The 13,509-nt window shown below is 33.6% G+C and overlaps 1 protein-coding gene across 5 annotated transcripts in view; it reads right to left on the bottom strand.

Annotated features, from left to right (window-relative positions):
• The window catches only part of LOC129744692 (uncharacterized), a 292,192-nt gene that overhangs the window by 79,476 nt on the left and 199,207 nt on the right, over positions 1 to 13,509 (bottom strand). For all 5 annotated transcript variants that reach the window (XM_055737336.1, XM_055737337.1, XM_055737338.1 and 2 more), the window contains exon 4: positions 2,776 to 3,154. In XM_055737336.1, the coding sequence (XP_055593311.1) occupies positions 2,776 to 3,154 (379 nt within the window). The remainder of the gene's footprint in view (positions 1 to 2,775; positions 3,155 to 13,509) is intronic.

The raw sequence follows: 13,509 nt of genomic DNA, 5'->3' as shown, positions 1-13,509 counted from the left end.
TTCAGATACATTAAAATTGTCGTTTTCATTTCATAATTGTATGTTTCCAATATTTTTATGTTAACGCGTCAAAGTTGTACATATTTTTCGAAATGGTCGAATTTTAATACGAGTTTGGAAATTTCAACTGATCATTTTTCATAGAGGGCAAAAAAGTGATTAGAAAATTTGATAACGAACAGAGGCTATCTACGAACAATTTTATTTGTACATTATATATTTTGATTTTCTTGCAAGCTACGGCTCAATTGTTGTGTTCGATTGGTTCAAAAATATACACACGTTTTGGAACTGAATCAATCGGTTTTATGTTCTGTTAATTAAAAAAATGTTTCAAAAGCAGTGAAAAGCAAAAAATGTGATATTTGGCTCCAAAAATGCTATTTTACCATTTGGTTTTTTGGTTCCTCCATCTGGCACCTGTTAAACCGTGTGGCAGGTCACAAGATTCAATTATTGGTTTAGTACGGTTTTATAAATATATATTCAAAAATATATAGGTACAACACTTCTTTTGTTTGTATATTTAGGTAAATAAATCAGGAACATATTTTATGAGAAACAAAAACAAAATTAGTTTCAAGTAGTTATATGTACAATGGGATTCGATCAGAGTAAACTGAACACCAAATATGCACTTTTTTAGACCTCAGCTAATTCAATAGGCAGTTCAAATCCATCATAGTTCTTTTCATTTGTAAAGAACGAGAATTGTTTGAGTTTCAAATACAGTTGATATTTTCAATGACATTCGTTTCGGTTGACAAAATTAAAAGTTTTAAAAATGAAATCCTCAATCCATTTGATGTTGAGCTTTTAACACCTGGAATTAGGGTTTTTAAATTGTATTGCATGAAGTTATGTATCAATGCTACTGTCCTCTTGAAGAAAAGAAACACAATTGCAAGACAATGGATCCATGATAAATAAAGAAATATTTCTTTTGAAGAAAACAATTTATAAATCAAAAAAGCGGAAGAAAGTTTATTATGAGAGTTATGCTGGAGAAAATGAAGAGGATTAAGATTGTTTTGAAATGTAGTTCAAGTTAATTAAGTTATTTTATTTTTTTTTTAATATGGGAAAAAAATCTTATAAAGCTAAATTAGTTAATATTCAACTGGGTAACTCAGATCTCAGTAGCTGAAAATTAGTGAGTAGTCATTATGACATTATTATGACAATTCCCTCTGCTTACCTTGCGCTACCCCCTAAAGGCGTAGAGTTGACCCGTTTTTGGAGAACCTCCACCATCTGTCATGTGTAGGGAGAACCAACGTTCAAAGTGGATGGCAATCGACTCAATATCAAGAGTAAACTTTAAATTTATCTAGTTGTACCGGATTGATTTTGAATTGAATGTCTGCCATCTGAATCGTTGGAAAAAAATAAACAGATTTATGACTTTTTCATATGAAAAAATGTAACGACTCTACTTATAGCTTATTTAGGCTGAATTGAGATTTTTTTTTAGCTCTAGCCATTTTTAAGTAATTTTCCAGATGTCGAGGTTCCGTTTAATAATTATTCGATTTATACATAAATATATAATTTGGTTCGACCTTAGTCGTCTTGGGAATGTTCATGTACGTGGGAACTACTCGGACGGTGTTTGTGGCATACCACATTATGTTTTTTTTTTTAATACAAAAACTCACACGAATGCACCAATTTAACTTAAGAGTTAATGTGTGAGTACAGCATTAATAATTCCATAACCATTAGAATGATAAAATGTCAGGTATCTTATGCACGATGCCGAAATGCAAAATGGATAATTTAGTTCAACAGTTTATATCTTGGCATACCTACTTAATGATGAAATCATTGCAAAATCATGGAACCAATCATTCCAAGCCAAACACTTGCATAAAAGTTTTGAAATTTTGTAGAGAGAGATTATATTAGTCCTCATTTTTTTTTCTCTTTATTTTAAGAGGCATTCAGCCTTTGGCGGGTTTCTCTCTGTCTTAAAATTTGAATGTTTCAAAATATAAAAAAAACAATTCTTGCAATTTTTTCTTGAATTTCGTTAAAACTCAGTGCCACTGAAGATCGAATTTGTCGCAACACCCTGTTCTAATTTTCTAGCTGACTGTATAAATAAGCGCGCTGCCTTTCAACACTCTCGCCGCCGGAACTGTCCGAAAGTCTCATCAGCAGCACAGCAGTAGCAGAGAAACTTCAAACCATTTGACTAAAAACCGGCATCGACTTCGCTATGCTGATGACAATTTCACCACAAATGGGCGTCGATAAACACAAATGATGGGAAAACTCATATCCTGACTAACTGACAGACGGACGGTTTGCATAAAAGGAACCATATGGTTGTGGACAGTCCAATGGTACATAGAATGTAGGTAAATACTTATGTGCGGCTGGTATTCCGCAAGAAATGACATCAAAGGCATGTGAAATTGTTTGAAACAGTTCTGAGAGGTTCGAAAAGTCAATGGTTTGACAAATTTGCAATAGTTTTATCGCTGAACGTTCATTTTAGCTAGAGAATGTGAAGTCTGTCTGTTAGAAATTGGCACCTTTGTACATAATTATGATTTTACGGAGTAAACAATTTGGATAACGTAATCTGAGTTTTTATGATGGAATTCAGAAATATGAACAACATTGAGAAAAAAGTCCACAAGTAAATCGGACGAACAGACTGTATAAAAATTGCAACAAACTATTCTTTCTCGATAATCCCGACAATAAAATAAAATTGGATCCATAAAATTATAATAAAAGATAAATCAACCACCCATCCATACGTACATTGGCAGAGCTACCTTCGCAATTCCACCGATGGGTCTTGTCCCGAAGAACTTCTCCAGCCAGGGCCGTAGAAGAGTTCGAGGTGATCCCTGAGGTCATGGCCGTCGTCGCTGCAGCGCCTTTGGAGATTAAAGCTGGCGCTTTGATCGAGCTCTTGCGAATCAGAATAACTGGAGCCTGATGCTGTTGTTGATGTTGATATGGCGTTGGCGGCCGGGACTTCAGTGACTCACCGAATTGCAGTGAGGATACAATGGCCGGTGCCGGCGTGTAGTGAGCTCGAAAGACGGCGTTCACGCTGTTCTGGAGAGCGGGATCGATCGAGCGGTTAAACTTTTTCTTCCGACAGCAATAATCACCGCATGATGTGTGGATCTTTCTGTAATGAAAAAAAGAAAAGAAGGAAAACGAATAAGGCAAAGCTGTGGGCTAAGCATCAATATGTATTAACTATTGCTACAATAACACTTTAAACGAGTGGTGTATTTAGGGTGAGATATAAGTCATGAGATATGAGAGATGAGATATGAGAGATGAGATATGAGAGATGAGATATGAGAGATGAGAGATGAGAGATGAGATATAAGATATGAGATATGAGATATGAGATATGAGATATGAGATATGAGATATGAGATATGAGATATGAGATATGAGATATGAGATATGAGATATGAGATATAAGATATGAGATATGAGATATGAGATATGAGATATGAGATATGAGATATGAGATGTGAGATATGAGGTATGAGATATGAGATATGAGATATGAGATATGAGATATGAGATATGAGATATGAGATATGAGATATGAGATATAAGATATGATATATGAGATATGAGATATGAGATATGAGATATGAGATATGAGATATGAGGTATGAGATATGAGATATGAGATATGAGATATGAGATATGAGATGTGAGATATGAGTTATGAGATATGAGATAGGAGATTTGAGATTAGAGATTAGAGATATTAGATGTCACGGAGTAAAAAATAGGCTATTTCCAACAATAATCCACTTATACTCAACCATAAAGCATGGATCATCATGAATCTGGACGCATTAAAACGGGTCTGTCTCGGAGCTATGTAAACGAAATTAAAATGTTTTGTACTCAAAATTTAGGTTTTTTATTGCACCTTAAAGTAAAAATAATGAAAAAATATGCCGATGTGTTTTGATGAAGTTTCGAACTTTTCGTCGAATACCACTCATCAAAGTTTGGACACCGTTTTCGCTGACCTCAATGGCCATTTTGTTCCACCATCTCTTCATATCTGTTGCATCCCGAGTCTTCCTACCATTTTTCTTCATCTTCTGCTTCACAATTGCCCAATATTTTTAATAGGGCGGAATTGAGAGCAGTTGGGTGGGTTGATGTCCTTTTCTACAGAATCCACCCGTTGGCCCGATACCACTGTACATTAGACCGCTGCAAAAAATGACTTTTTGCTCCCATATGTTTTTTCGATGTCTTTTGGGTCACAAAGCATCAGTATAAAATTTGAGATGATTTGGTTGATTCCTGAGTTAGCGCAACGCGTTTCAATTTTGTATGGAAATTTGTATGGAAGAAGAAATTTTTGCACATTAAATCATACAGAAAATTCAAATAAGCTTGAAATGAAGTCGGTCTTTGATTTTCGATTTTGACTATTCTTAAGCTTCATTTTTTGCTAACATGACAAACAGCTAAGAGTTTCATGAAAAAAGTTATAACCATTTCAAAATAAAAAATCTGAATTTATTGAAAAGTATTTAAAAATGGCAAACTTGGTTTGCTAGAGCTGTTAATAATTGTAAGATGTGTTTTTGCAAAGATAATTTGAATCAATAAATTCTCTGGAAATGCAAAGCAGTTTTTTGAGATTTTTTATTTTCATCCCATGGCTACCCAGCTTTCATAGAAGCAGACAAAAACGTCAAAATTTAAAAAATAATTTTGAAAACAAAAATTTTGTATAACATCGAATAACTTTTCTGGGGTACAAGTTAGGTTTGTGCATTGTTCACATGAATTGTTCTGTAAGAATCAAGGAATATTTTTCATACAAATTTGAATTTTTAAGAACTTTTAGTACATCTCTGGCGATTTTTGAATGAAAAATTTTGTTTTCCCATACAAAATTGAAACTCGTTGCGCTAATTCAGGACTGAATGGATCGCTTCAAAAAAATTTATTGCCATTTCTAGCAGCAAAAACCACTTAAAAAAGTTATGGGAGGTGTAAAAATTGAAGAATTTGAAATTTCCATACAAAGCTTGCAGCGGTCTACTGTACATACCTCTTAGCTGTAGTGGCAGCTTGCCAAATCTGGCGAAAACTTATCTGATCCTTTGTGAGATCTAATGAACGAAAAAAAACGTTTTTCAGGCACTCCTCCTTGTACATTTCGGAGTCCATGGTCTTGTTTTTCACAAAAACCGGGGTTTTTTGTCCGCAGCTGCATATACCTTGCCAGATCAAACACTTTCTTGCCAACTTATCGGCAAAAACGAATTTAAACTTGGCGGGGACATCACCCTGACCAGTGGCTTTGTAAAATTTTTGTCCAGGAAGCCGCCCAAAATCCACCTTCACGTACGTTTCGTCATCCATGGGGATGCATCCGTCGTACTTCGTTAGAACCTTGTTGTACTTCCGGGCCCGTCCTTTGGCTTCTACATTCTTCTTCAATGTCCGGTTTGGTTGCTTACTGACCCGATAAGATCGTATTCCTTCGCGCAGACGAATCCTTCTGACGGTGCACCGGTCAGCATTGAATTTCTTGGCGATATCATCGATGGGTTTACCTTAATCGTTCTCAACACCTTCAAATGCAGTTTCCGATCCCTAGATCCACTATAACTCTTGGTATGAACCTACCGATCGATAGTATGCATCTCACGGAAACGTTCGAGAACTCTGCACAGGGTCGATTTGACCATCTTTACAGATTACGTGATTTTTGATCCCCACCACGTCAGGTTTTTGAAGTGGGTGTCCAAAATTAATTTTCGTTTCGCGGCTTCCATCATGTGTAACTTTTTTGGAACAAAACGAATCGTAATGAAATTTTCAGCACTGATAGAGGAAACATTTCCAAACAAAGTACTTTCAAAACATTTCATATCCGACAACTAGGAGCGCTATGGTGTAATAAACAGTGCGTCCAGATTTTGGACGATCCATGCTTTATATCTGATTGATTCTTAATCAACTATATTTATCAAAATTTCAACAATACATTTAATACACACTCTGAATGAATTCGTACATTCAACAATATATATATAATACATTCAACGATGGTTGTATGATTAATTTTGTGCATTCAACTATAAATAAAATAGATTCAACTATAATGTACAACTGATGTCATACATTCAATTTTTAAAATCCCAGAAAATACAAAAAACAATAAAAATATTAAACAATAATTATAGTAGATTCAACTATAATTTCATGATTGATTTAATTATAAAAAAGATTGATATTACTTTAATAATATAATTGATTTAATAAAAAAAATATGTTAGATTCAACCTAAATAATATAAATGATTTAATTATAGATGGTCGGGATTCGACCAGACCGAACTGAACGCCATAAACTTGGTTTCGAGAAAATCGAGTTCGAAGTTCACAGCCCTTCCAATTGATACCATTTCATCAGATATCTAATTTAATCATTTTACCATTACATTTAGACCAGGCATGTCAAACTCGTTTGGGTGTATGGACCGCATTAAAAATTTTCTATTGCGCAGAGGGCCGCAGCCAAAATTAGTTAGAAAACATAACATAACGCGGAGATTAGATACAATACAATGGAAAATAGTTATAAGTAAACTTGGAATGAAATTTTGCGTTAAATATTAATTAAAGCTTTAAATGTTTAAAATTCTTTTATTATAATGCATTATATCTATTGTCCTGATGCTTGACATCGTTTCTGAGTTACTAGTTTATTAATATCAGGTTGAAGTTTATTTGTAACTGACACTTTCATTATTGGTGATAATTTTTTATCAGATAATCTCGAACGATGAGGAGTTTTTGTAGCTTTCATTATGGAAAAAACTGGTCACATAGATAGGTACTTGCAAACATAGAATTCTGGCAACAAATTTCCGTAACTCAACGTAGCTTTTAGGCCAATAGCTTTTAAATTTTGGTACAGCCACTTCAATGTATTTCGCTTTTAATAAAGAGTCGCACTGCAGCTCTATCAAATCTAGTTGCAAATTATCAGCAGCATTTTCAGGAGCAAACGAAAATGGAGATACAAACAACGAAAATTCTAGCTCGTGTGAATTAAAGTCACGAAAACGGCTTTTGAATGCATCTAGCAACGATTCTAGATGAAGTACGTATTTACCAAATGATGCAGCCTCATTTGATTTTTTCAGTACCCGACACTTAGAGAAGTGCACAAGGTTTGCTTTGGAAATTTGGTTGATCCATAATCGTAACTTCGCTTGAAAGTGTTTTACATCATCTCAAGCAGCTATGATATTTTTTCGTCGTCTCGCGTTGTTCGTGGAGATGAACGGTTGATTTTTTTCATTCCCTCGCGTTCGTTTTTCGTCAAAGTTGAATGGTGTCGCGTGTGAAATTTATATAATATCTAGGATTTGTGGATTAGAAGAGTTTTCCGTTTCAATAATGCGTGAAACAAGGAGAGAAAAAGTTCAAAATTAAATTATCAGTGAAAGAAGTATCGATCGTTCCCTTCTCGCGTTCGGATAATTTTCATTTGTAGCTATCGGCAGTGAATGAAATCTTAGAACTCGGGAGTAGGATAAGTCATACCGGGATATTATTATTCGAAAATTTATGTTAGTACAAGTTAAATACAAATGGTGAAACGAAAAAGAAATGGTTCTGAAAACATGCGAAAAAATAGCGGCAATCGAAAGTGGACTTTGCTTCAGATTATGTTTCTTTGTGCTTGTGTGCGTTTGTCTTAATGGTATGCTAATGCGATGAAGCGTTTGCAGCGCGTGGCCTACTCTGATGTTTTTGAACCGTTCGTATTTCTTTGTTCGCGCATGTGTGTGATTAATTCTGCATTGCTATGGAAGAAGTATTGTACATTTATTTCTGTCAACAAGCAATTACCAATTCAGCTAAGTACAATTTTAATATTATCTTTGAACTCGAGTTGAAATAAATATAAAATCTCACATTGTTACACAAATTTTTGAAAATGACATTTGTAATTTAAAGCTATAATATTTAATAGTTTCTTAGAAATCTTGATTTTCAAATATTCTTTACTATTTAACATATGTTTATTCTGTAATTATCAAATGTGGCTATATTTGTGTGTCATCCAACTTTATAGCTTTTTTATTATTATTTTTATTCCAATAATTTGTAGTAGTCCTGACAGAGGGTATCATGAGCAACTTATTAATTACTTTCCTTGAAATTTTATAAAAAATCATCATCGAGCATCATTATGGATTTCTTCAGACAAATATATTTATACTTGTTTACAGGTTATCGTACTATAACAATGATACATTTCATTTGAAACCGATTATTTACACAATTTTCCTGATATTTTCATATTTAATCAAAATTTCCTTTCAGGATTTTACTTATTTCCATTTCAGTATTTCTGTAGAAGATTTAAAGCATTGCTAAATTCATTTTATGAAACCCACACTCATACACTCATTCACATTTCTTTTTATTAAGTTTTGTTTGATTAATATGCGTTTATTAAAATCAGTTATTGATTAATGAATTCTATTTGGGCCTATCGATATGAACCCAACTCTCTTCGTTTCTTCATAATTAAGTTTCTTGCTAGCTTATGGTGCTTCTCAGTCTGTAACTTCATAAATTTATCCTTACATTGAATATATTGTTGATTCCATCAATAGAAATGAAGTCACTATTGTTATTTATGTTAACCCCATTACATTTCATATTCACCATATTTGATTTATTGCATACTCATAAAACTTTGAATTTATCATATTTTATTAGTATTACATTTCATATTTATTATATATGCTTATTCAGCTGTATTTAATTTACAAAAGAGAATGCATCTGGGGATAACCCAAGGAAATTTGCAAGCGGAGTGGATTGGCAACCATTGTAGGTTTTTGATAGTTGGATGCCTTCTCTCGACAAACCATCGGCCGTGGAAGCCATAGAAGTAATTCGAAGGCCAAGTCACACAGGCATAGGCTGGACCTTGCTACCGATGGGGAAACATACACACATACACACACCATCACAGCATATGCGTATTTCAATTACTTGAAACTTTGTTAACTGTTTTCAGTGATTGACCCTCAAACAGTAATAATAACATGCATATTTCTATTCGATAATCCAATGCATGTAATTGACTGCAAAGCCGCAAGGTGTTAAAAAAAAGTTTAATTTATTAAATGTTTTGTTTTTTAAGGTGTAGCTTTGCGTTGCGATTGTCTTTTTTTCCAGATCATCAAATCCAACACAAGACAAATTTTTTTAAAACTATTTTATATTTTGCTTATTTATCCGTTTTATTATTTCAGCTTAAATATCATATTTCTTTCAAAGCTATCAAGTAAATAATAAAGCTAGTTTTTTTTCGCAGCAAGTAACGAATATTCTATGCAGAAGTCCCATGATAAATAAAATAAAACATTAAATTCAAAATAAAAATGTTTCTAGTTATTTTGTAATGTTGATCAGCACAGCATTCTATCTTTTCAGCCAAAATTAACATTAATAAATGCTATAGTTTTCAGACAAGCGGAAGCAGCGGATCCAAAACATAACATCAATAATTGAAATATTTAACATTTTAATTTCCAGTTGAAGCAACAAAGAAATTTATTGATTGTCAAAGTCTCTTTTTACCATTTATTCTATAGCTTAGTTTAAAGTTTAGTATTCCATATTAATCAACAATTTATTTTAGATCTTGTTCGCTTGGATTTAAAATGTTCAGCAAGTCACTTATCTTATTTTCAACAGATTATTAAATTAATTTTTGTCGATATCTAGGTATTTTATTGTTTTTGGCGATGAATGCATTAACTTATTTTTAATCTACTTTTTTTCAGGAAAAAAAATTAATCTTGTTATTTATATCATATTTTTATTTCACATTATATAATATCATGTTATTTAATATAGGTTTCTATTATATTGTATTATGCTACATTATGATAAAATATATTATATTTTAAAAATACACATTTAATAAACGAAAAAATGGGTTAGGGGCATCAGGGTATCCTTGTTTTGCAGAAGGAGCAGGTAGCGGTATGTGCTCGTTACCCGTTTCGAATACTGGACGTTTCTCAATTTATGTCAAGGGAATTTGGCATGGTTGAGAAAAAGATACTATTTGATTACTTTTTGAAAAATAAGGACGCACTCTTTTTTCGGAAGCCTTGGGGGCGGGATTATAATTTATATGCTATTTTGGTTAGTCAACAATATGGTAATAGCTTCTCGAGACTATTTCCACTCATACCCTGGATACCGTAAGTGCCTCTGCTTGCGATTCTATTCCCTTAAAAGTCTCATTGAGAGGTTATAACTGTGTTGCATGGTACTGTGTTATTTTCTTGGCCATAACCGCGGCGCTGCCGCAAACCCAAGGTGGATTCATACATACATACATACATACATCTCAAGCAGCTATGATATTTTTTTTATCCTTGAAGTTTTAAGTTCAAATCTTGCAGGTGGCCAGTGCGATCAACGGCAACGCCAATTCCTGAACCCTGCCCTGATCTGCTTGAAAACGTTCAACAGGTTCACCTTTCATTTCCAAAAATAATATTATTTCCTCTCGTAGCAGGAAAGCCAGCGTACTTCTGTGTAGTAGGAAACACAATCTAATTCATGTCTAAGGGGCTGTCCATTAATGATGTCACGCAAAATTTGGAAAAAAAATTACCCCCCCCCCCTCCCCCCTCCGTCACATATTGTCACAAATTCCGTAACCCCCCTTTTGTATTACGCCACGTTTTCCTAACCCCCCCCCCCTGGAGTAAAATTTTAAACTCATAGAAATTGGATTAAAAATGTTGCTTTTTTTAAATTCATTAGTTTTATTCAAAGAATTGAAAAAAAGGTTTACAACTTTTAACAAGCCTTCAATCATTGCTTAAAACACATTTCAATCATGAGTCCAAGGATTATGTTGATGACTTTCCATATCAATGACCAAATCTCTATCCAACCATCCAAATCTTCTCCACAGGTTAGAATAGCCAAGCAATCCTGTTCCCGTTTTGCCACAATTTAAGTGGAAAGGACTTTCCTGAGTGTTGCAGTGAAAGTGTTCTTGTGAACTTTCTTATGTTAACAAAATTTACCAAAAGTGATTACGTGAGTATTATTATTCATTAAATGAATGGTGCAAGTATAGTTTTATTGAATTTAGGATAAAATTATTTGATATTGTTTTGCTGCGTTTTTTTTTTGTAATGATAAGTGATGTCACGCTCAAGCTGACCCCCCCCCCCCCCCATGTCACAAATTGTCACAAAAATCATAACCCCCCCTCCCCCCTAACGCGTGACATCATTTATGGACGGCCCCTAATGTCTTCCAAAAATGTCGAAAATTGGCGATGCTTCAAGCCACGGGAACGGATAAAATTGATAGTATCTGAAACTGGTTTGCACATGTTGGAACTTTGATGAAGTTGAAAACGTTACATTTAACTTTCGTTTTTTGCAGTAATATTTTACATAAAAATCAGTGGTGTTTTTTTTTGTGACAATTTAAGACGGGGCTACGCGGGCCGCATTGACCAAAACAACTGGGTGCAAACATGTTGCTATTAAAATTCAGTTTCTGCTTATTGTGTAATCAGAAATCGACCAGAATAGTCTCGACGGTTTTATAAGGGTCTAAATCAGGCATGTCAAATTGGGGGTTTGCCTGGGGTGGGGGTTCCCTTATAAAACCGTCGAGACTATTCTGGTCGATTTCTGATTACACAATAAGCAGAAACTAAATTTTAATAGCAACATGTTTGCACCCAGTTCACTCTGGTCGAACCAAAATGTTTAAAAAAATTTAATGCGCTATCATTTGACTGGGCAATTTGTTCTTAACTTAGGAGCCTACTTATAGGCGCTTTACGAGCAGCACTCAACGAGTACCGTCAACTGGGGCAACATGCAACAATTTTCAACTTAAATGGCTTCCAAAAAACTTATGTTCACAGTTAATCGTATCCTTTATGCACCAAAAGTTTTAAGGATGCTGGGGCATCAAATTGGCGTAGTTAAAAAAATTATTGGTTTCTTCAGTTATATTTAATTTTCTAAAAACATGCGATTTTCACACTCCTTAGAAAATGGGGTAACTTGCAACAAACTTTGTTTTTAATGAAAAATCTTATGAACACGTACGAAAATTCATAGTTTTTAATATATTTGCAATGCCTTAAAGACCATTGCGCATGACAACACCAATTGCAGTAGTTTTTGGGTCTGTAAAAACAAATTTTCATATTTTTTTCTGAAAATAAGGATGCTGCATACATTTAGGGGTTAAATAATACTACGAAAAATTCTACAAGCTGAAATCATAATAATAAATGTTTGGATGAATGAAATTTAAATGTTTACAAACGCGTGATGCAAAACATTCATATTCCAGCACATTGAAACGAGATTTACAAGGTATTTCTTTGATTTGCATTTTGTTGCATTAAACCCCAGATACCTAACTCAGGGGTGAGCAACCTTTTGAACCAACGGGCCAATTTAAATTTGAAATTTTGTCGGCGGGCCGCACTTATAATAACTTTTTTTTTCAATAATAAGCAGAGCTTCGTGGCATTTTTATAACCGAAAGTTTTTAGCGATAACAAATCTGAAAAAGGAAAGATAAATCGAATTCACTTTTTTAACATCAGAAATTCAACACGACATTTTGAATACCCGATATTGAGAAGGTGTATCATTAACTGTTTGACATTTTTCAATTCTCTCGATTTTTTTTAAATTACTTCTTGGCAAACATTCGTTCATAAAACATTCTTTTAAAACCGATGGTACTACAACTCGTCATCATATCCATTTAAAAATCTCCTGGAGCCTCCCACAGTGATAACTTAAAGTGTGAAAAATATGTATTCGAAGAAATTGCTGTCTTCTTAGCGTTGGAAGTTGAATCGCTAATTGACTTTGTAGGATTTTTTTCCACAGTTAAAACTTGTCCTCAAAGCCTAGATTTTCTCCTTCAAACGGTAAAACCCCCGTTTTTTAAATTGAAATTGAACAGGGTGGTCAAAATCACAGAAAAAATTTCAATTTCACATATTTTTAAGCAATTATCTACAAAACTACATTCTTAATTCTAGAATTTTTATGCAGATTTTTTAATTTTTTCATCTTATTTAGATATTTTTGGGATATAATTTCCCTCGTAATATAATGACTTTGGTAATGGGGAATGCGATTGAAAAGTGAAATAACTCAATTTATCGATGTTTGTTATAAATTTTCTATCAAATTTCTAAAAAAACATCACAGATAATTCTCAAAGACCTTTTGGGTCGAATCACAGAATTTCAGATATCTATTGCTTTTATCAAAAACTTTGATTTTTGTCGGTAACTTTGATGCCGGATAATTCAAGTTGATAAAAAATTCAAAAACGTTCACCCAGTCATTATTATTAAACTTTCGTAATTTTCGCCAATATTCAGAAATAAAAAATATTTCACAAGGTTTTGGTTTTAATTTTTTCCAGTATT

The sequence above is a fragment of the Uranotaenia lowii genome, chromosome 2 (assembly GCF_029784155.1).
Source record: "Uranotaenia lowii strain MFRU-FL chromosome 2, ASM2978415v1, whole genome shotgun sequence".
NCBI classification, from domain to species: Eukaryota; Metazoa; Arthropoda; class Insecta; order Diptera; family Culicidae; genus Uranotaenia; species Uranotaenia lowii.
This window is presented reverse-complemented; position numbering and strand designations above follow the sequence as displayed.